Consider the following 21,322-nt stretch of genomic DNA (forward strand, 5'->3'; position numbering starts at 1 on the left):
GGCAGGGGAGGCATGCCTTCCCCCACCTGCAGAATGGCTGCAGCAACCCGAGAAAAGGGGGACCAGCTCTGGGCTGGAAATCTATACGCCAGTGGCTGGGTCTGGTGGGTGGGGAACTTTGACAATAGCCTGGTTAGAGCCTGGGTGGATGCCTTGCCCAGTGGTCAGACACATTGAAAGACTGGAGTGCTAAGCAGGGATGATTTATTTATTATCCCTTCCTGCTTGAGAAGGTAGAAGGTAGCAAGGAGGTGCCAATGAGCCAGGCAGAGCAGAGGCATTGGAAGGAGAGGAAGTACCCATCACCCTTCTACAAGCTACATATACCACCCCCAAAACGAGTCTGTTTAAACCAGGGGCCCTCAAACTTTTTAAACAGGGGGCCAGTTCACTGTCCCTCAGACCGTTGGAGGGCCAGACTAATAGTTTTAAAAAAAATTATGAACAAATTCCTATGCACACTGCACATATCTTATTTTGAAGTAAAAAAACAAAACGGGAACAAATACAATATTTGTATTTGCATGAGGCCCGCGGGCCGTAGTTTGAGGACCGCTGGTTTAAACCATCACGGCAGGACACAGAGCCCAGCTCCATGGAGGAAGGGAGAGTAGCTCAGAACAGGGAGAGTCAAGCTGCGAGCCCCTAGGCAGCCCCAGCCTCTGGGTTATGGAGGCCCCGTCCACCAGACTACTTGGAGCTCGGCCCTGCCAGTGCTTCAGTCAGGTTGCCCAAAGGCCAGGCAGGGGCAGCAATACACATTGGCTGGCACCAGAGAACCTATCAGGAGGCCAGCACCAAAATATCAAGGGGTCTGATTCAACATCAGAGCAAAATCCAGCAAACTCCACAAATAGCAGATCCAAATATTTTTTTCTTTTCATATCTCTTTCCTTTTATTCGTTTTTCCTTTTTCTTTTTTTAAATTTTTATTTTCTTTTCCCATTTTTCTTTTCCTATTATATATTTTAATTTATTCATTATTGTTACTTTTAAAAAATATTATTATTTCATTTCATTTTTTCTTTTCTTTTTTAATCTTATGCTATTTCTTTTCCTTTCACATTTTCTTTTTTTGGGTTCTTTTTTCTCCTCTAATTCTTTTGGCCTCATATATTTTAGTATCCTTTTTTTTTCTTTTCTTTTTCTATTTTAGTCCTTTTTGTTGTTGTTTTGTATGTGTGTGTGTGTGTTGTTTTCAATTCAGTCCTGTTTTGTTTTGATTTGTTCTGTCAGCATCTATATAACTGTTGGCATTATGTGGTTGGGGTTGAGCCCAACCACAAATACGACAACAGCAATCAAGACCCAAATATAACAGGAAGGCCCATTTAATCCAAGCAAGGGACATTCCTAGTGCTCCCAGCTCAGAAGATCAAGGAGACTACACACACCACTGGGTCCCACAAGAAGTCCACTTCACCGAGACTGGGAGGCACAGCAGTCTTATCCAATACACAGAAACAAACACAAAGAAACAGCAAAAATGGAGAAATAAGAAAACAGGCCCCAAGTGAAAGAACAGGAGAAATCTCCAGAAAAAGAGCTAAATGAAATGGAGGCAAGCAATTTATTAGAAACAGAATATAAAGTAATGGTTTTTAGAATGCTCAACAGCATAAAAAAGGGCACAGAAACCATGAAAAACAACCAGTCAAAAATGAAGAATAAAATAGCTGAAATAAAGAATACACTGGAAGGAATTAATAGTAGGTTAGAAGAAGAGGACTGAATTAGCAAATTAGAAGGCAGAAAAAAAATCACTCAATCAGAGCAGCAAAAAGAAAAAAACGCTTTAAAAACATGAGGACAGTTTAACCCTTTGAGTGCCAACCAATATCCTAGGAACTATGCTAAAATTGCCAAAGCATTTTTGCTGATTTTACAGCAGTTTAGGAAAAAAATTATGAATCACAAGAAAATGAAGTTACATATTCAAAAACTTAAGGAAACCTTTACTACATTGACATATTTAGCAATATCATCATCACTAATAAAAGCAGACTTAGAACTGGACGCCATTTCGAAGCTTTGATAGCGCTCTCGGCACTTTTGGCGAAAGACAGGAGGAGTGCGATCGCACTCCCCGGCACTCTAGGGATTAAGGGAACTTTGGGACACCATGAAACAGAACAACATCTGTATCATAGGGGTGCCAATTGGAGAAAAAAGTGAATAAGGGATTAGAGAACCTGTTTGAAGAAATAATGACAGAACTTTTGTAACCTGGTGAAGGAAAAAGTCACACAAGTTTAGGAAGCACAAAGTCCCAATCAAGATGAACCCAAAGAGACCCACATCAAGACACATCATAATTAAAATGGCAAACATTAAAGACAAAGAATCTTAAAGGCAACAAGAGAGAGTTTCCATAAGGCTGTCAGCTGATTTTTCAACAGAAACACTACAGGCCAGAAGGGAATGGCATGAAGTAATCAAAGTAATGAAAAGCAAGGATCTGAAACCAAGACTACTCTGTCCAGCAAGGCTATCACTGAAAACCGAAGGTGAAATAGCTTCTCAGACAAAAAAAAGCTAAAGAAGTTTATTACCACCAAACCAATATTGCAAGAGACATTAAAGGGACTGCTGTAAGAGGAAGAATACATATATATTTTTTTATATTTATATGTTTATATTTACTTATTTACTTTTATTTATATACTAGAGGCCCAAAGCACGAAATTCATGCAAGGAGCTCGGCTCTCGCAGCCGCAGTGGCTTGCCTTGGCCCTCGCAGACCTGACTTTGTCAGGAAAGTTGACTGGTCTAATTAGCATATTATGCTTTTATTATTATAGGTTTAGAGAGAGAGAAACATAGGTATAAAAAATAAAACGGGAGAGGACATTGGGGGGATAAGGACACATTTGTAATATCTTAATCAATAAAGGGAAAATAAATTTAAAAAAATAAAACGGGCATTAAATATGTACCTATCAATAATCTTAAATGGTAAATGGATAAAATACTCCAATCAAAAGACATGTAGCCTGAGTGTAGCTGACAAGAACTATATGATTATGTTTCTATTTTCCTGAGCACCCATCAGAGTGCATGACAAATAATGAGAAGTTGGTGCATATTTGTTGAACTAACGGATTGCTTATTAAGCTCTTAGCACTTTTGAAGGAGGAAAAACACTTGAATGGGAATTATGTGGAGTAAGTTTAAAGTCCAACATCATTCATAACTATTATTATTATTATTATTATGGGTTTTGTCCATTTCTACAGGAGAGTCAATATATTTCTCTAGTTAGGACATGCAGACTGCAAAAATGCTAGTGATCATTTCCAAATCTGTTCTGGGTAAATAAGTAACTTCTCCCTTAAATACTGCTATATGAAAAACAGTTAAATGGCCAGGAAAATCAAACTTAAGATATACATGAATCCACCAAGAAGACCAGTCCAGAGACTTCACTGAAATGCTTTCTTACCTAATGTTTTTCTAACAGCCTGGTATTATAGAGGAAATGAAAGCATTTTCCCTAACTTTATAGAAAACATTTCACAATTAAAAAACAATAACCACAAATATGTGCTGGATACTGCTTAAGTGTTCTATATCTACTGACTCACTGAATCCAGAAAACAAGCCATGAACTAGGCACATTTCCCACATTTTTCAGATGAGGAAATGGGCAAAGAGAATTTTAGTTGCTCGAGGACACCTCACAGGGCTGGAATGCAGGTAGTGTATCTCTAATACCAACATCATTTCTTACCTGCCAATGGGTAAAGCATTGCGGATGATCCTCTGGCTGCCCCGGGTATATTCAATATCCACTGTAATGGGGGCAGAGTATGTCATGTCCCGCAGGCGGCACTAAAACAGATTCAGACAGTCACTGCTCCTCCTCTCTGGAAAAGAAAGGTTCTGAGAGCTCCAAAGAGGTCCTTCTTTAGTAGAAGTACTGTATCGCTCACGTTGAACTTGGATCTGTCCATGGAACACTGAGCTATTACATATGCTACCTTAGGGCACTGGGAATGATGAGCCTACCTTCTCCTGGAGGGGAATGATACCAGCTATAGATCTAGCCATCACCACAGCATCTCCGCCCCTGCCAGCCCAGATATGAAACAATAAATCTGGTACTGATTTTCTTCTCTCTGATCTGACGCGATCACCAATCTGATCCCATATCTTTGTTGCTGCCTTTTTCAAAACAGTTAACCAGTATAATAACTAAAGTACACACACACACACACACACACACACACACTAAAAAGTTTAAACTATACTACCTTTTATTCTCCAAATAAACAAAACTAGATCACAAAATTCCTTAACAAATGATAGATTATAGCACAAATCATTCATCACATCGTTCTAATAATTGCTGAATCATTTGAGGAACTTTAGAAATTGCTGCTGAGTTTTATGTGGCTCGCAAAATGATGTCCTTTGCTGAGCCTTGATCAGACAGAGGAAACCTCATCAGAATCATCCAATGACTTCCCCATTATATTGATGGTCATCAGGTGGCTTGTAGTCTCAAAAGAAATTTCTCTGACCATCAACCTTACAATTTATGGTGCTAAATCGTCTCTGTGGCTTCTACTGAACCAAAGATAGTTAGATTTAAACTTTTTCTAGTCTTTATCAATGCGCCTGAAATTTTAAAATATTAGACATTCCTATTATTGACCAATAGAAATTATTTATTTTATATTTAATTAGATCAAGTCTCCTCCTTCAGGTCAGACCAAAGGCAGTGTGGCATGGTGGTTCAAAGTATGGATTCTATTGCCTGTGCTCAAATCTTGGTTCTACCACTTAAATTTTACATCTCTTCCTACGTAAAATGGGAATAAGAATAATTTTAATTCTCGAGAGTATAAATAGGTATTTTTAAAATGATGCCTAGTATAGAACAGTATATAATATCTCAATTTTATTAATAAAACCAACGTAATGTCCATGATAGGCAAACATTTGTGGGTTTTAACAAACTTATCCCTTCAAATGGAAATGAAAATCAACAGATGTCGTAAGAATTGGGACCAAACTTTGTAGGTTCCCGAACTACTTCCGTGGGCCCCCTCCATCCCCCTCGGCCTCTCTCTATTGCAGGAGTAGGATTGCTCTGGTGGAGAATGCAGTACCTGCACCCCGCCAGTCCTGCTGTGGGTCCCATGACCGCCCACCCATCTGCTCTCCCCCTCTCCCCAATTCTCCAGGAGTCAAAACCTCTCCAAGAAATCTCCACACCCTCTCTAATTACAATAATACTTACATGTTTTCAACATAAGAAAGAATAATTATAATGACAATTGCAGCCTCAGCCTTCTTGAACTACTTCAGACTACTTTGTCTTCTCCTTTCTCTGAACTCAGTTTATTGTTTATAGTAATACAGTTTAGATGACTTAGAAATTGCTAACTGGCTGCTTAGTTCTCAAAAAATTGGAAAGTTCTAGCAAAAGGGAATGGGAGGTGGGGAAAGCCAAACTGGGGCACACACCTTCCAATATCCCACAGTCCTCACCACTTCCTACTCAGTACAACTTCACATATTTGCCTTCCTACCTGATCATTCCAGACATTCAAAGTGTGTAACCCCTGGTGTCTCCGTTTCACATGTTTTATAATTTTAATCTCTCCACAAGAGTATGAACTCCTTGAAGAAGAATATGTGTCTCATTTCTTTTGTATCTCTCAATGTTGAGACACAAAATAAATGTTCAATATTTGGTGACTAAGTAGTACCAAAATTTATTTATGTAAAATGTCTGGTTACTTGTTCATACTTCCTATGTAACCTTACTTAGACAACAACCATACAATCTAACACCTTAATTATTGTTTAGTAAGATTCCTGTGCTATGTTCCATAATTGCTATTTTAGCATTATATTAATACAAACCAGATAAAGCTACAAAAATCATTTTATTCCCTGAATCAATTCCCAATTCTAGATACCAAGTGGAAGAATTTGAAAAGAAGTCTAGTATCTGTTAAAAGCCAATAAACAGACCTATTCTGTAACCCTCTGTCTGCATCTCTGTTAATGATCTGGAATTTAAATTTCTTCTCATCCACCTCTTCTATTAGACTGTGAGTTCTTGGTCCTTGGTCTCCTGTCCCTAACACAATGCCAGCTGACCCTCAAAAAATGCACTAAGCCAGTAATCTCTGCAAGAAAGAGCACCATGCTAGGCACAAGTGGCTGGCAAGGGGCTGGGAGATACCACTAAAATGCTCAGAAACAATATAAATAGGGCACAGTTATATAACAGTGCAAGTTAATAACATTAAATGATAAACTAAACAGTACAAAACTGTTTCCTAATATAGTACTGTATTATAAAAGTGCTTGTTTATTTTGGTTACCTGCCTCATAAGAGATTTTTTTACCTGTTTTTAAATCATCTTTCAAGAGTATTAAGGGCACAGATTCTTTGAGTTAAAGTAAACAAATTCAATTAAAGTAAGGTTAAAAATTACCTCATGAGGGGACACTGGTCTGGTTACATTGAAGCTTTCTTCAACATCAGGAAGCCCAACATAGATATTAAGATATCTGAAAAGCAAATTATTCCATTACCAATTATAGTTCTCCAAAGAACATATAAACAAAAAAAAAAGACAGTTTCCTCCTAAAAACAGGATTATGCTTTGGCAATTGTTTATCTTGCTAAGGATGACAAATTAAAAATTAAAATTGGAGAACTTCTTAAAGTGATAGTACATATAACTTTACAAAGGAGGGAAAGTACTCTCTAACAGAATATCTTTTTCAAAAACAGTGTAGCCCAGGCAGCTCAGTGGTTGAATGTCGAACTATGAATCAGGAAATCATGGTTCAATTCCCGTCAGGGCACATGCCCAGGTTGCGGGCTCAATCCCCAGTGTGGGGTGTGCAGGAGGAAGCCAATTAATTATTCTCTCTCATCACTGATGTTTCTATCTCTCTCTCCCTTTCCCTTCCTCTCTGAAATCAATAAAAATATTTAAAAAAATAAAAATAGTGTAAATCTCTACAAAAATACTAGAAACATAGCTTCCTTAAAATGATACTTAATGAAAAAAGCAAAGTACAAAAGAGTATCTATAGTATGCTATGATTCATATAAGAAAAAAAGAGGATATAAGGGGAAAAATATATATGCTCATTTGTGCAAAAGAAATTGAAGGAACTTCTATAAAACAATCAATCAGAATTCCTCAAAAGTGTCAAGGTCATGAAAGACCAAGAACACTTAAGGAGCCGTCAGTCTGGAGAAGAATGAAGAGGCATAACAATTAAACATACTGTGGGGTCCTGAATTGAACTCTGAACCAGAAAAAGGACATTAGTGGGAAAACTTTAAATAAGATCTATAGATTTGTTGCTAATATAGTATCAATGCTAATTTCCTGGTTTTGCTAATTGTGCTAGATAATATAAGATGTTAATAGTAGCAGAAGCTGGGTGAAGAATAAAATGGGAACATTGTACTATTTCTGTAATTTTTATTTAAGTCTAAAATTGTTTTTAAAAATTTAAAACCCTAATAGTTTTAGTAACTTCTTAATCATAATGCTATGTGTTATACTAGTAATTAGTTTACCAATTAAAAATTGAACACTTGATAATTACTTATTAAACAGATTAAAAAGAGTTTTGGTAGCAACTACATTCACTTTTTAAAATGTTAGACATTATCAGAAGTATCAAAAGAGTAATTGATAGTTGGATTTCTTACTTTAGGTACCACATGGGGTCAGCATCACTTGTAACCTTTTCATTGGCTTTCATGATCTTCTTTATCTGCAGTGGAAAGAGTAGCATTAGGAAAGACTCTAGCTTTCAATTAATTCTTAGCTGTGTGTAGTTCTAAGATCTGATGCTTACCTCTACATTAATAAAATAGTTGAATGAATCTATATGCTGTTTTACAAGGCCTTTCACCTAAATAGAAAGGGGAAACAGTAGATTAGCAACAAAAGTAGGTTAGCAGATAATATAATAGACTCTAATCATAGGTAATCATCAAATTTGTCTTAAAACCAAAGTGATGGGGAAAAAAATTCATGAATTTTGTTTAGTAAAACTTTACATTTATATGTCTTCATCCTATTTCTTCTCCATCTTACTAGAATATCCTCAAATTTTCCTCCTTGAGAAGCAACCTGACTTTGGGAAATCAAGATACAAGTATTTGAATATACCTAATAACTCCACACAAGCTAATAAATAAGGTAGAATTTTCTCTGCATATTTTGAATTTTCAAAAAAATATAGCAATTGAGCATAATATCATCTCTTCCCCCTCAAACAATGCCCATTTACTTTTTGTCTTTCTCCTACCTGGGCAATTTTATGATTTTCACACATCAAACTGGTCTTTCATATCACTTTATAGAAGAATGAGGGAGGAAAAATAAGAATCTCTATTAAGAAAATACTTGTATTTGATACTGAAAGCAGGTGAAACTCAACAAGCCTAAGATCAGATACCAGCTAGCAGTGCCTTCCTTTTATTTCAGAAGTCAGTAATAACTGTACACAGATAGTGCTGTGTAATGCTACGGAAAATAGTGAAATAATAAACACAGACTCCAAAATTTTATGATTTAAAAGGACTGTACATGTTCATTTTCTTTACGTTAATCTTCAAACACAATTAGTTCAACACTTCTAGAACTTTCTTGACAGATAGTCATAGAACTTTTGTTTTAATTATACTTCCTTATTGGGCATCTCACTGGCTTACAAAACAGCCATCCCATATTTTAAAGTAGTCCTGATTGTTGGGAGGAAAAATTCAACCTTATAATGATGAGGTCTACCTTCCTCGTGTCCACCCCTTGGACTTAATAGTCTCCTCTGATCTGCCACGCTACTTCCTCTCTAAAGTTAGATTACCACTCCCCCAACTAGCAGAAACACTGCCTTATAATTCCTTGTATTTCCCAAACCTAGCAATATACACAATTATATATAGTAAAGTAATGGTGATAAAAATTTAATCTTAACAAAAGGCTTATTTCTTGACTTTTCATCAGAAAATTAATTATTACTAAAGATTCATTACCTTTAAAAATGCTGGAAGCAGCCTCCATTTTTCCTGTGAATCAAAATAGTAAGAGTGTCAGGATGTGTGCCGGCAACCACATATTTTTATGTTATTTTAATGTACCATAAATGACTCACTTTATCACAATAAGTGAAAGAAAGTAAATCAAAACGAAACCAACAATTTTTACATAGTAATTACTTTTATGGAAATCACATAGGTACGTATGTGCATATGTGCATACAAATATATGTATAAACACATATGTATACAACAGATTTCTTAAATAGAATCTAATTTAGTCTCTTCTTGATGACTCAAGATTCCAAGTACTTCATTTTATTCTCATGACACTTCCTGAGTAAGTGGGTCTGCCAGCTTGAGAAAGGGAAAGGAAGTTTCCGAGGGTCTGGTGGGGAAGCCAGGTCTCTCGAGTTCTTTCTCTCTCCCACTTTCTGTCAACTAGTGCATGGTCAGAGCGCATCTCAGGGCGGTAGAAGGACGGCACACACAGCGTTCACCTTCTACAAATGTAGCTACAAACTGCTATATTTCTTTTGTTCTTAGGCCTGTTATTTATGCTTTGCTGACGTTTTAAGCAGCTCACCATGATACGGCTTTTCATGAATGGCATCTAATCTGCTAATGGGAAATCTAACAAATGGGTCGAACTGAGTCTAAAGTAAGAATACGCTGTTTCTGAATAAGGGCCCAAGAATCACGTTAGACTGGCAGCAACTGCAAAACTTTTGACCTTCACTCTGACATGAGAAGCATTGGAAGGTTCTGAACGAAAGAGTGACATGATGATGTGACTCATTTTGACTGGATCGGTTAAAATAATAGGTCGAGCTGCTGGCCTGAGGAAAGACAAGTTAGAAGCGGGGAGATCATTTAAAAGTCCACTGCACGATTCTGGTCATGTACCTGGGTTGCAGGCACATCTCCAGTAGAGGGTGTGCCGGAGGCAGCTGAATGATGTTTCTCTCTCATTGATGTTTCTAACTCTCTATCCCTCTCCCTTCCTCTCTGTAAAAGAATCAATAAAATATATTTTTTAAAAAAATAAATAAAAGTCCACTGCAATACTCCAGGCTGATAACAGTAGAAATAGTGAGAAATTGTTAGCTAGGAGACTCAATGTGAAGTTCAAGCCAATAGGCCTTGATAGATTAGACTCTGAGAGAAAGAGGAGTCAAGATTGATACCTCAGAGTTGCCACTTGTGGAGATAAGGCAGCAGGTTTAAAGTGTGGAGGGGCTATGAGGAGGTTGGCTGGGGGCATGCTTAGTTTAAGATATCCACTAGACACTGAGGTGATGTCAAATAGACAACAAATATGAGTCTGGAACTTGGGAAGAGAGTGGCCTGGAGATACACATTAGGAAGAGGTCAGCAAACAGATGGGAATTATAGCCACGTAATGGGTGAGCTTGCCTAAGGGGTGTAGATGGAGAACATCAGGAACCTTCCAATATTTAGAAGGCAGATCTAGCAAAGGAGACTATGAAGAAGGAAATTAAGCCAAGGAAGGAGGCAACCAGGAGAAAGTAAAAACATTTTTCAAGAAAAAAAGGAGGGGGGTGTGGGGCATCTGAGAGATCTCTGTACCTTCCTCTCAATTTCACTGTGAACCTAAAAAGCTCTACATAAAATTGAGTTTTAAAAACAATAAAAAAGAGGGAATCAGGCAAAACTAATCTATACGATAGAAATCAAAGGACGGGGGTAGAGACAGACTGAACAGGGAACTTTCTGGAGTGATGGAAATATTCTCTATTTTGTATTGGGTGGTGGTTACTTGGGAATCCATAACTGTCAACACTAATGATCGGAACACTCAGTACTCCTGTATTTTATTGCATATACATCTACAGAGGAATGAGAGAAAGATCAAAAGGAACTAAATGAGAAGAACAGAAATTGTTGGGAGCCATTAAAGATATTGGCTTAGACAAAGCCATCTTAAGAACTATAAGTTTCTGGTTCCTCCAGAAACTCCTAATTACCAGAAACCACCTGTGTCTTGCAAATTGGCCAGCAGTTAAAGATAAACTACCCTCACACAGCCGCTAAATCACACATCTCCACTGATAAGCACAGCCATCCGGAGCCTGCTAAATCACACATCTCCGCTGATAAACACAGCCATCAGGAGCCTAATAAATCTCTAGTAATAGGTTACTGCCCATAGACCCCTTTACCCACCCCCCGTCCCTAAAACAGTATATATCCTGCCGCTGTGAGAATAAAATTTGGAGGCTTGATCAGAGCACTGTCTTGCCTCCATTCTTTCGTGTCCCTTGTTTGTCTCATTCTCCTGGGGTGTCTCTTCGGGGCAAGAAATATCTCAGGGGAAGCAGGTAGTGAAGGTAACAAGGGAGAGAGAGGCTGGGAAAGCTAACAGTGGCCAGACTGAGGAAGGCCTTATAAACACCGTAAACACTAGATTTTACCCTAAGGGCAATGGGAAGAGACTGAAGAAGCTTAACCAACAGAGCAGCATGATCATATCTGTGCGTTTAAACTGATGGCTGTTGCCACCGAGCAGAGAGACAGGCCTGAGAGACATTAAGAGCCTGGGAAGCAAGAGATGACAATGGTTCAGACTTGGAGAACCATGGGGATGACGGTTCAGATTTGAGTCTTAGTAGGCAGGCCCCTGAAGATGGGATGGATGGTGGATGGGATGCTGGGGGGCCATTCCTGAGTCAGACGACTCCAACTGCCGTTTTAGTTCCCCCGGTGCTGTGCAAATTCAGGCCTGGTATTTCAATCATGTAGGCCTATTCCTTCCACTTTCTCTGGAGAAGCAGTCCTGTCAGCAATGAAGGATGAGGACTCAGGAGTCAAGACTGCAAGAGTCCAAATTCCAGATCAGCCCCTCACCAGCCTTCTGACGTTGGGTTACGTAAACCTCTCTGGGCCTCAAAAACCTCCACTGGCATGGGGTGGGCACAGTACTTATTTCAGAGAATTAAATAACCATGAATGCTGGGTTGACAGAGCCCGGCACATAGGAAGTGCTCAGTAAATGCTGGCTCTTCCTACGAACTCTTCAAGAGTGAAAATCCAGTATTGCCTGGTTAGCGACCAGCAGTGTTTCCTGCAGGCTCTCACTGACGGGATCTGAGGGGCTGACAATCATCATCCGATCTCATTCATCAGCCAAATGATTATAAAGAGGTTTTTATAATCCAAGCGTTCGCCCGTCATGCCACTTTCCTGCTTAAACCCTCCGACAGCATCTCATTGCTGCTTCAGGTGAGAAGTCTGAGAAAACTTCTCATAACCTGGAGCTGTGCCCATCCTGCATCTTCATATCTCTCCTCCCCTCCACTCCAGTGCTTGTTTCAGTTCTTCAAAGCCTTTCAGGTGTCCGGTTCTCTCCGCCCAAAATCACCCTGCTACCTTTCCAAGCCTCATTTCTCTGGATCTCCCCACTCCACACCATGGACGATTCTGACGCCTGGAGGGGTTCTATCTACACTAATAAAAGAGAAACATGCAAATTGGTCATCACTCCACGACACCCACCAGCCAATCAGGATGAGTATGCAAATTACCCCAACAAAGACAGCAGGTTAATTTGCATACGCAGGAGCAGAGCAAAGACTGAAGAGGACTGAAAAGGCTTGGTTTCTCTGCTGGGGCCAGACCAAAGGCCTGGGTCCCGGCGGAAAACAGGTGCTGCCAGACAGGGGAAGGAAGGCCTATTGCACGAATCTTCGTGCAACGGGCTTCTAATAAATATATATATATATATATATATATATATATATATATATACACACACACTAGGGGTCCGGTGCACGAAATTCGTGCACTGGGTGTGTGGGGTGGGGGGAGTGTCCCTCAGCCCAGCCTGCCCCCTCTCACATACTGGGAGCCCTCAGGCGTTGACCCCCATCACCCTCCAATCGCAGGATCAGCCCCTTGCCCAGGCCTGACGCCTCTGACAGAGGCATCAGGCCTGGGTAGGGGACCCCCAGACCCCTCCGATTGCTGGCTCTGCCCCTTGCCCAGGCCTGATGCCTCAGCCAGAGGCATAGACCCCCATCACCCTCTGATCACCTGATCGGCCCCTTGCCCAGGCCTGATGCCTCCGCCAGAGGTGTCAGGCTTGGACAGGGGACCCCCATCTCCCCCCAATCACTGGCTCTGGCCCCCGCCCAGGCCTGAGGCCTCTGGCCCAGGAATCATGCCTGGGCAGGGGACCCCCATCTCCCTCTGATCGCTTGCTCCACCCCCTGCCCAAGCCTGACGCCTCTGACCCAGGCTTCAGGCCTGGGCAAGGGGACCATCATATCCCCCCAATCCCCGGCTCCGCCCCCCACCCAGGCCTGATGCCTCGGCCAGAGGAGTTGACCCTCATCACCCTCCAATCACCAATCACCGGATCGGCCCCTTGACCAGGCCTGAGGCCTCCGGCAGAGGTGTCAGGCCTGGGCAGGGGACCCCCAGCTCCCCGCGGTTGCAGGCTCCGCCCCTGCCCAGGCCTAACACCTCTGGCTGAGGCGTCGGCCCGGGCAGCGGGGACCCGCAGCTGCAGTGGCCCCGCGATCGTGGGCTCCGCTTTAGGCCCAGCCAAGGGACCCCTAGCTCCCGGGACTGCCAGCTTCGACCGTGTCCAGCTCCCATCGCTGGCTCCACCCCTACTTCCTGCTATCACTGGCCAGGGCGGCAAAGGCACCTGATTCTCCGATCATGGCTGGGGGGCAGGGCAAAGGGGACCCCAGGGCCGCCTTTGCCCTGCCCCCCAGCTCTTAGCTCCCCCCTGGGTTTCCGATCACTGTCAGTGGCAGGGGGCTTCTTCCTGCTTTCCCTTTCACCTCCCTGCATTGTGCCTACATATGCAAATTAACCGCCATCTTGTTGGCAGTTAACTGCCAATCATAGTTGGCAGTTAATTTGCATATAGCCCTGATTAGCCAATAAAAAGGGTATCGTCGTACGCCAATTACCATTTTTCTCTTTTATTAGTGTAGATGTATATATATAGTGCCTTTCTAGAAAATAAAATGATGTCAACAGCTGAACTTCATGAGGCAGCTGCCACTCCAGGGCAGTTAACCTTCATTTCTGACCATATAACGAAAGCTACGGGGCTACTTCCCAAGAAACACCTAGGCGAAATTCGGAGTGAATTTTTGGGGCGTTTAAAATACTCCTGCAGTCGGACTTTGAATTCCAGGTTGAAAGGGCAAGATTCCTTGGCCCGGCATGGAGACGATTTGGTTTAACCACCACAGGCAGCTGTGGGACCTCACGAAAGGGGCCTACACTCCCGGGCCTCAGTGTCCTCTGTAAGCCCGCGAAGATGGAGTATGTCCCCCACAGGTGGGCGCCAGGACCAATCTTCCCCCAACACACGAGCGCTGGAAAGGGCCCAGCGCGGGAGATGAACGGGAGAGCTGAGCCGGCGCGAGCGAGCGAGCGAGCAAAGACCGACTCGGGGAAGCACGACCCCCAGTGCAGAGGAGTGAGCATGCGCGAAGTGCTGAGCATCCGCAGAAGCTCCGACCCGCCCCGACCCTCCACTGCTCTCAGGGTACCGCCTCCTGGGGACGCCTGCCGGCCCCTTCCGTTCCGCGCGTGCCTGGCCTTTACCTCTACAGTCGGTATTGGCGCAGCTAGCTGCTCCGGGGTCAGGTTCCCAAATTCCTCCGCAAGCACGTCCATGGTACTCACGGCGAAGGAAGAAGCCAACAGGAGCCCCACACGCCAGGCTCCGCCGGCTGAAGCAAGCTGCTGCACCCGTGGGGAGCGGTGCGCGTGGCCTAAACCGTCCCCGCCGCGCAGGTTGATAGAAAGCGCGACAGAAAGGTTCCGCCTGCTCCCAGCCTGAACCTGAGGTGGCACCCGGATGTGGCTGAAGCGAAGCTGGGAAACTGCGCCGCCTAGTGTCGCTCGGAGGTCTCGCCGGGTAATCCTAAACCCCACAGGGCTGGTTCATCGCCAGTTAGTTATCCAGTAATTGAGACCAATAGAGCATATTGGTTGTAATTTTAAAAATAATTCAGAGAAAGGGGCAAACGGATAATTTGCGAAACGTGAGCCACCGAGGCAGGGAACTTACGTAATTTAATCCACGACGACACGTTGTAAATTATGGAAAAATAGGGAATTTACCAAATGCCTAGTAGTAGGGGAGGGGATTGGTTAAAAAAATATAATGCGTGCATGTGATAGAATATTATACAACTATTAAAATGACCATAAAATGAGGAGGTATTAACTCACTTAAGAGTAGAGTACAATAGAATGGTAATTAAGACTGTTAAATTGTAAAAGGTCTGGATATAAGGTCCAGGAATAAATATCAGCACATAGGGAGCTTGAGTATGAAGAGATAACATTTTAAATCAGTAGGGGGAAAAATGAGTTATCTAATAAATGATGTTAGAACAGTTGATTAGCCATTTAGAAAAAAAAGTAAATCCTATATAGATTGAATGTTAACAAAACATTAGAAGAAAATGCAAGTGAATATATTCATAACATTGTGGTGATGAGGGCCTTCGAGGGTGGCAACACAGTCAGAAATTATAAAGGGAAAATATTCATAGACTTGGCAATATAATTCTAATCGTAGTTTCATGATTCCATTAAAAACTTTAAGTTTTCTGAACAGATTTTTAAAAATCACCATGAATAAGAATTGTGTGTTTTTTTTAAACAAACACAAGTTGATAAAAGACAAAGGCTTGGTTTCCCTAATTTAAAATGAACTCATGCTCTGGCCAAGTGTCCCAGTTGGTTGGAGCATCATTCCATGCACACCCAGCTCATAGGGAAGGCAGCTGATGATGTTTCTCTCTCACATCGATATGCTCTCTGTCTCTCTCTTCCTCTCCCTCTCTCTCTCTCCCCCCCCCCCACCACCTCTCTCTCTTTCCCTCACCCTCTCCCACTTTCCTCTCTAAAATCAGTAAAATCATATCCTTGGGTGAGGATAAAAAAAAAAAAATGAACTCTTGCAAATCAATAGGAAAAAAAAATATCCCACTGGGTAAAACCAAGCCAAAGATACCAACAGTTGTTTAATGTGTGAGGAGTTTCCTTTTAGGAAGATGCAAAAGTTCTGGAGATGGGCGATGGCGATGGTTGCACCCCATGTGGATACACTTATAGCCACTGAACTGTACACTTGACATGGTAAGTTTTATGTATGTTTTACTACAGTAAATTACAAAAATGTGTTAAGTATGCATTTGCCATTTTCTCATGAATGTATAGGCCTCACACCAGGCTAATTTCTGAATTAGCGACTTCAAGTAAATTTGAATGCCTGTATCTTCTAAGTATGGGGCCGACTGACATCCGAAAGAATCAGCTTCTGCTCTTGAGGATCTTACACTTCGCTTAGAGACAGGAACACTTTTCTGTCATCCTTGTGAATTTGCAGAGAGCAACCTATGTGGAATCTAGACTGGAAGGGACTGTAAAGTGATTTTCTTGGTAGCAGAGATGTCATGGTTGGCTCAGATGTGTTGGCTTTCCCTTGGCTTCCACCATTAGCCCGCCTCACCTGGAGAGCTTGTGAAAACAACCTCGGCTTTCTGACTTGGTAGGTTTGGTCTCTGGCCTACAGATAGGCATTTCTCATCAGTTCCCAGGTGATCACACTTTGAGAATCACTCTCTAATGTAAGACGTATCAATACCAAATCCTCCGTGCACGTCTAGCTCTCCTTCAGGCAGGGGGCTTCTGGGACAGGGGCCGTCTTGTCTGTCTTTGTATTCCTGTGTTCTAACCCACTGTTTGTTCCTCAAGAAATTTGGGTGGAAGCAGTGATTTGAAAGAAAAACATGCAGTGAATGATTTAAAAATTCAATACTAAATTTCACATTTTTTTAAATCCTAATTTTTTTTTTTCTCCTGAAAAGAGGAGGCTGTGGTGGACATGGTCCCAGAGTCCTTCATGGCAATAGTTGGCTGACACTGAGCAGTGTTAGCCCTTAGACCACAGCTACCATAATCCTTTATGACAGTGGTTCTCAACCTGTGGGTCGCGACCCCTTTGGGGGGGTCAAACGACCCTTTCACAGGGGTCGCCTAAGACCATCAGAAAACATATATATATAATTACATATTGTTTTTGTGATTAGTCACTATGTTTTAATTATGTTCAATTTGTACCAATGAAAATACATCCTGCATATCAGATATTTACATTATGATTCATAACAGTAGCGACACTACAGTTATGAAGTAGCAACGAAAATAATTTTATGGTTGGGGGTCACCACAACATGAGGAACTGTATTAAAGGGTCTCGGCATTAGGAAGGTTGAGAACCACTGTGCCAGAAGCCGGTCCATCCTTGCTGCTTGACACAGTCGCTGCAGGGAAGAAACATCTGCACAGCATATGTTTCAAGGGACCTGGCGTATATGGCATACTGTTCTTAATAAGTTTGCTCCCCTTCCTGGCGCTATATGTTTTAACCAAGGTCACCTCTCTGAGAAAGATTGTTTCCCCAGGTAGGGATTTTTCCCTGAAGTTAGGGAGGGAATAAAACCCCTTAACTAAGTGCCAGGCGGGTAATTAATCACTTTAACTGGGAACAATCACGCTTAAGCCACATAATCTTTACTCCCTGGAATGGAGATAAGAAACGCCCTAACCTTTGGAATAGAGATTGACAGGATTAAAATCAACTGGTATAAATACAGATGTAACAAGACAGTAAAACATAGAACCTGGGCAGTTTTGAGCAAGCCACAGGCTGTGCGCGTGTCAGCAGTGGGCCAGCAACACAGCTCAGCAGCCATGGGGGAGCCTGGATCAATCATGAAGACAAACCAGCCTTCTTTGGGAAAGCTTCGGAGAAACATGATGCCGGAGACTTTAGCGAAGAAGAGACAACTGGTTTCAGCCATGAGCAAGCAGAGACGTCGGGAACGGACTGAACATCCAATGAGGCTGACCAGCTGCATTTTTAAAAGTGCAGTCACCAAGGTGACTGCCCATCCTGACAATGTGGTCAGGCGCCGGCAACAGGAGGAGACCTTGGAGAAGCCCCAGCAGATGAGTGCCTACAGGAGACTGCAGGGGCTCCAGGCCTGCAGCAGTGAAGGGGAACTTCTAAATACTTTGGAGGTGACAAATGTGATGAGAACAACTGCACCAGGAAGAGGGCGTGAAACTCTGGGCCGTGCTGGTCCTGGGTCTTTACACACCAGTCCCCAGCCCAGCGCAGCACAATTGTTACATGAGGTAGAGATGATCCCAGGAGCAGGTCTCTGGGACCCACAGCTTCTGTGCAGGCAACTGGTCACCCGTGGAGACATCCAGAGACAGAATTTCAGAGTGAGGAAAGCAAGAGAGAGACTGGCTGCAGCTTTGAGGGAAGACAGGCTGGCCAGGGAGGCAGAGAGCCAGGATTGCAGAAGAATGTTCTGATTTCATGCAAATCTGACTTCAGTGAACTTGCTATTACATCCCATTCTAACATAAATTGTATCTTTGTTTTAATTTAAGTAATTAAATGTTGTTTGTTGTTTAAACCTCTTGTGAGGATATTTTTATTTTGCCAAAATTCTAATTCACACATAAGACATACTATATAATAAAAGGCTAGTATGCAAATTGAAAAAGAAACAAACAAACAAAAAAAAACACAGCACCTGGCTGGAGATCCTGGCTAGAGAACCTGGCTAGGCTGCTGATCAACTGAACACTGTCTCCGTGTCATTCCTTCTTTGCCCACTCCGTCCACACCTTTGGGAACCCCTGGACCTGCTGGGGTTGGACCCCAACACCATTGCTTTATGACTTCTGGCTGGGCCCCAAGGTATTGGCATTGGCACCCCCAGAGGAAATCCATGACTTCTTTCTGATCTCCTAAGGCAGGGGTCCTCAAACTACAGCCCGCGGGCCACATGCGGCCCGCCAAAAATATTTATCCGGCCCGCCGGGTGTTTTTGCCGCTGCTGCCTGTTGCTTAGCAGCTGACTAGGTTTTTTTTAAACTATAGTCCGGCCCTCCAACGGTCTGAGGGACAGTGAACTGGCCCCCAGTTTAAAAAGTTTGAGGAACCCTGTCCTAAGGGGGAAAAAAAAAACAGAAAAATCAGAAACCGAAAAGCCAGGAACAGTCTCCTGACTTCTGTGTCTTCTGCTGCCACATCCATTTCCTGAGGTATTGGTACAAAATGAGTGGTGGTTTGAATAGAGGGCTGAGCAGTTCGGGAAAGGGAAATGCCAAGGGAAAATGGTTGATATCTTGGACTACTCCATCCCTTATGTGTCAAGTGTTTGGGTAGCCAGGTGAGAAGGTGACCGATGACGTCAGGGGGAAGAGCAGTGACATGGGTTAAAAGAGAATAAAGGAAAGGGGAAAACAGAGGTGTCCAGGCTGGGCCCTGAGATGCCGGAAGCCGGTCCATCCTTGCTGCCTGACACAGTCGCTGCAGGAAAGAAACATCTGCACAGCATATGTTTCAAGGGACCTGGCGTATATAGCATACTGTTCTTAATATGTTTGCTCACCTTCTTGGCGCTATGTTTTAACCAAGGTCACCTCTCCGAGAAAGGTTGTTTCCCCAGGTAGGGATTTTCCCCTGAAGTTAGGGAGGGAATAAAACCTTTTAACTAAGTGCCAGGCGGGTAATTAATCACTTTAACTACAAGCAATCATGCTTAAGCTGCATAATCTTTACTCCCTGGAATGGAGATAAGAAACGCCCTAACCTTTGTAATAGAGATTGACAGGATTAAAATGAACTGGTATAAATACAGATGTAACAAGACAGCAAGACACAGGGCTTGGAAGACAGGACCAAGAGAGACAGAGCCTAGGCACAGAACCTACACAGAACGTTCTCTAGGGACAGAAGAACTTCGCTGGCGAGAGCATGCCGGAGGATCCTGGACAGGGACTGGCCTCGGAGCCTGGAGGCGGAGCCTGGCGAGAGAGCATGGCAGGGGATCCTGGACTGAACCTGACTGCGGAGATTGGCAGGAGAGCCTGACTAGAACCTGGTGACTGAACCTGACTGGAGAACCTGTACAGAACCTGGCTATGCTGATCAACTGAATGCTGCCTCTGTGTCATTCCTTCTTCGCCGACTCCATCCACGCCTTTGGGAATCCCTGGCCCCGCTGGGGTTGGACCCCGGCATATGGCGCCCGAACAGGGACGGGCGCCAGATGCCGGGGTCCAACCCCAGCAGGTCCAGGGGTCCCCAAAGGTGTGGACGGAGTCGGCGAAGAAGGAAGGACACGGAGACAGTGTTCAGTTGATCAGCAGCCTAGCCAGGATCTCTAGCCCGGATCTCCAGCCAAGTTCTGGTCTGGATCTCCAGAGAGGTTCTGCTGGTTCTCCAGCAAGGTTCTGTGGCCATGTTCCCTCGCTAGGTTCTCCAGCCAGGTTCTGTACTAGGTTCTAGTCAGGCTCTCTTGCCAACCTCTGCAGTCAGGTTCAGTCCAGGATCCCTTGCCATGTTCTCTCCAGCGAAGCTCCTCCATCTCCAGGTGCCGCGTAGGTTCTGTCTTCTGAATTCTGTCTCTTACTGTCTTGTTGCATCTGTATTTATACCAGTTGATTCAATCCTATCAATCTCTATTACAAAGGCTAGGGCGTTTCTTGTCTCCATTCCAGGGAGTAAAGATTATGCAGCTTAAGCATGATTGCTTGTAGTTAAAGTGATTAATTACCCGCCTGGCACTTAGTTAAAAGGTTTTATTCCCTCCCTAACTTCAGGGGGAAAATCCCTACCTGGGGAAACAACCTTTCTCGGAGAGGTGACCTTGGTTAAAACACAGTGCCAAGAAGGTGAGCAAACATATTAAGAACAGTATGCTATATACGCCAGGTCCCTTGAAACATATGCTGTGCAGATGTTTCTTTCCTGCAGCGACTGTGTCAGGCAGCAAGGATGGACCGGCTTCAGGCACTGAGACATTGGAGAGAGCGTCCGTTTCCTGAGTGTTTACTCTTGGCCAGACATTGGAACCCCCACTCTGCATGCACGCTCTGACTGAATGATGGACGCCTGGGGGATAAGTAGGATGATCCCCACTTGACAGGTTAAGAAATTTGCCAAGCAGAGTAGGGATTTATAATTATCTGATGTCAGACCCCGTGCTTTTAGCCATGCTATCACAATACCTCACTGAAAGGAGGCGGTGGGAGACGTTTCAAGCAGAGAAAAGCAGCCTGAGCAACGGCGGGGGGCTTTCGATGACGGAATGCCGCATCCTGGTGGTGGAGTGTGGTTCTCCCGTAGAGCTGCCAAGGGCTGTGTTTATGGATGACGCTAGCAAAAATCCACTGGGACTGAACCATTAGTGGCTTTTAGGCCAC

General features: G+C 43.2%; 2 protein-coding genes across 5 annotated transcripts in view; one reads left to right on the plus strand and one right to left on the minus strand.

Moving 5' to 3' along the window:
• POLR3B (RNA polymerase III subunit B) overlaps nucleotides 1–14,860 on the minus strand; it is a 108,750-nt gene extending 93,890 nt beyond the window's left edge. The window contains exons 1-6 of one of the 4 annotated variants that reach the window (XM_059681769.1): nucleotides 14,621–14,860; nucleotides 9,029–9,061; nucleotides 7,846–7,902; nucleotides 7,697–7,761; nucleotides 6,456–6,531; nucleotides 3,731–3,831 (exon numbers count right to left, since the gene is read on the minus strand). In XM_059681769.1, coding sequence (XP_059537752.1) covers nucleotides 3,731–3,831; nucleotides 6,456–6,531; nucleotides 7,697–7,761; nucleotides 7,846–7,902; nucleotides 9,029–9,061; nucleotides 14,621–14,692 — 404 coding nt within the window. In that variant the 5' untranslated portion in view covers nucleotides 14,693–14,860. Of the gene's footprint in view, nucleotides 1–3,730; nucleotides 3,832–6,455; nucleotides 6,532–7,696; nucleotides 7,762–7,845; nucleotides 7,903–8,050; nucleotides 8,127–9,028; nucleotides 9,062–14,620 lie in introns of those variants that run through there. The other 3 variants (XM_059681767.1, XM_059681768.1, XM_059681770.1) reach the window with 3 other exon arrangements.
• A 2,925-nt stretch (nucleotides 14,861–17,785) lies between these two features.
• Nucleotides 17,786–18,418, plus strand: LOC132225949 (putative methyl-CpG-binding domain protein 3-like 3). Its single transcript, XM_059680875.1, has one exon. The coding sequence runs from the start codon at nucleotides 17,786–17,788 to the stop codon at nucleotides 18,416–18,418; it is 633 nt and encodes a 210-aa protein (XP_059536858.1).
• The last annotated feature ends 2,904 nt before the right edge of the window (nucleotides 18,419–21,322 follow it).

The sequence above is a fragment of the Myotis daubentonii genome, chromosome 2 (genome assembly GCF_963259705.1).
Source record: "Myotis daubentonii chromosome 2, mMyoDau2.1, whole genome shotgun sequence".
In the NCBI taxonomy this organism is placed as follows: domain Eukaryota; kingdom Metazoa; phylum Chordata; class Mammalia; order Chiroptera; family Vespertilionidae; genus Myotis; species Myotis daubentonii.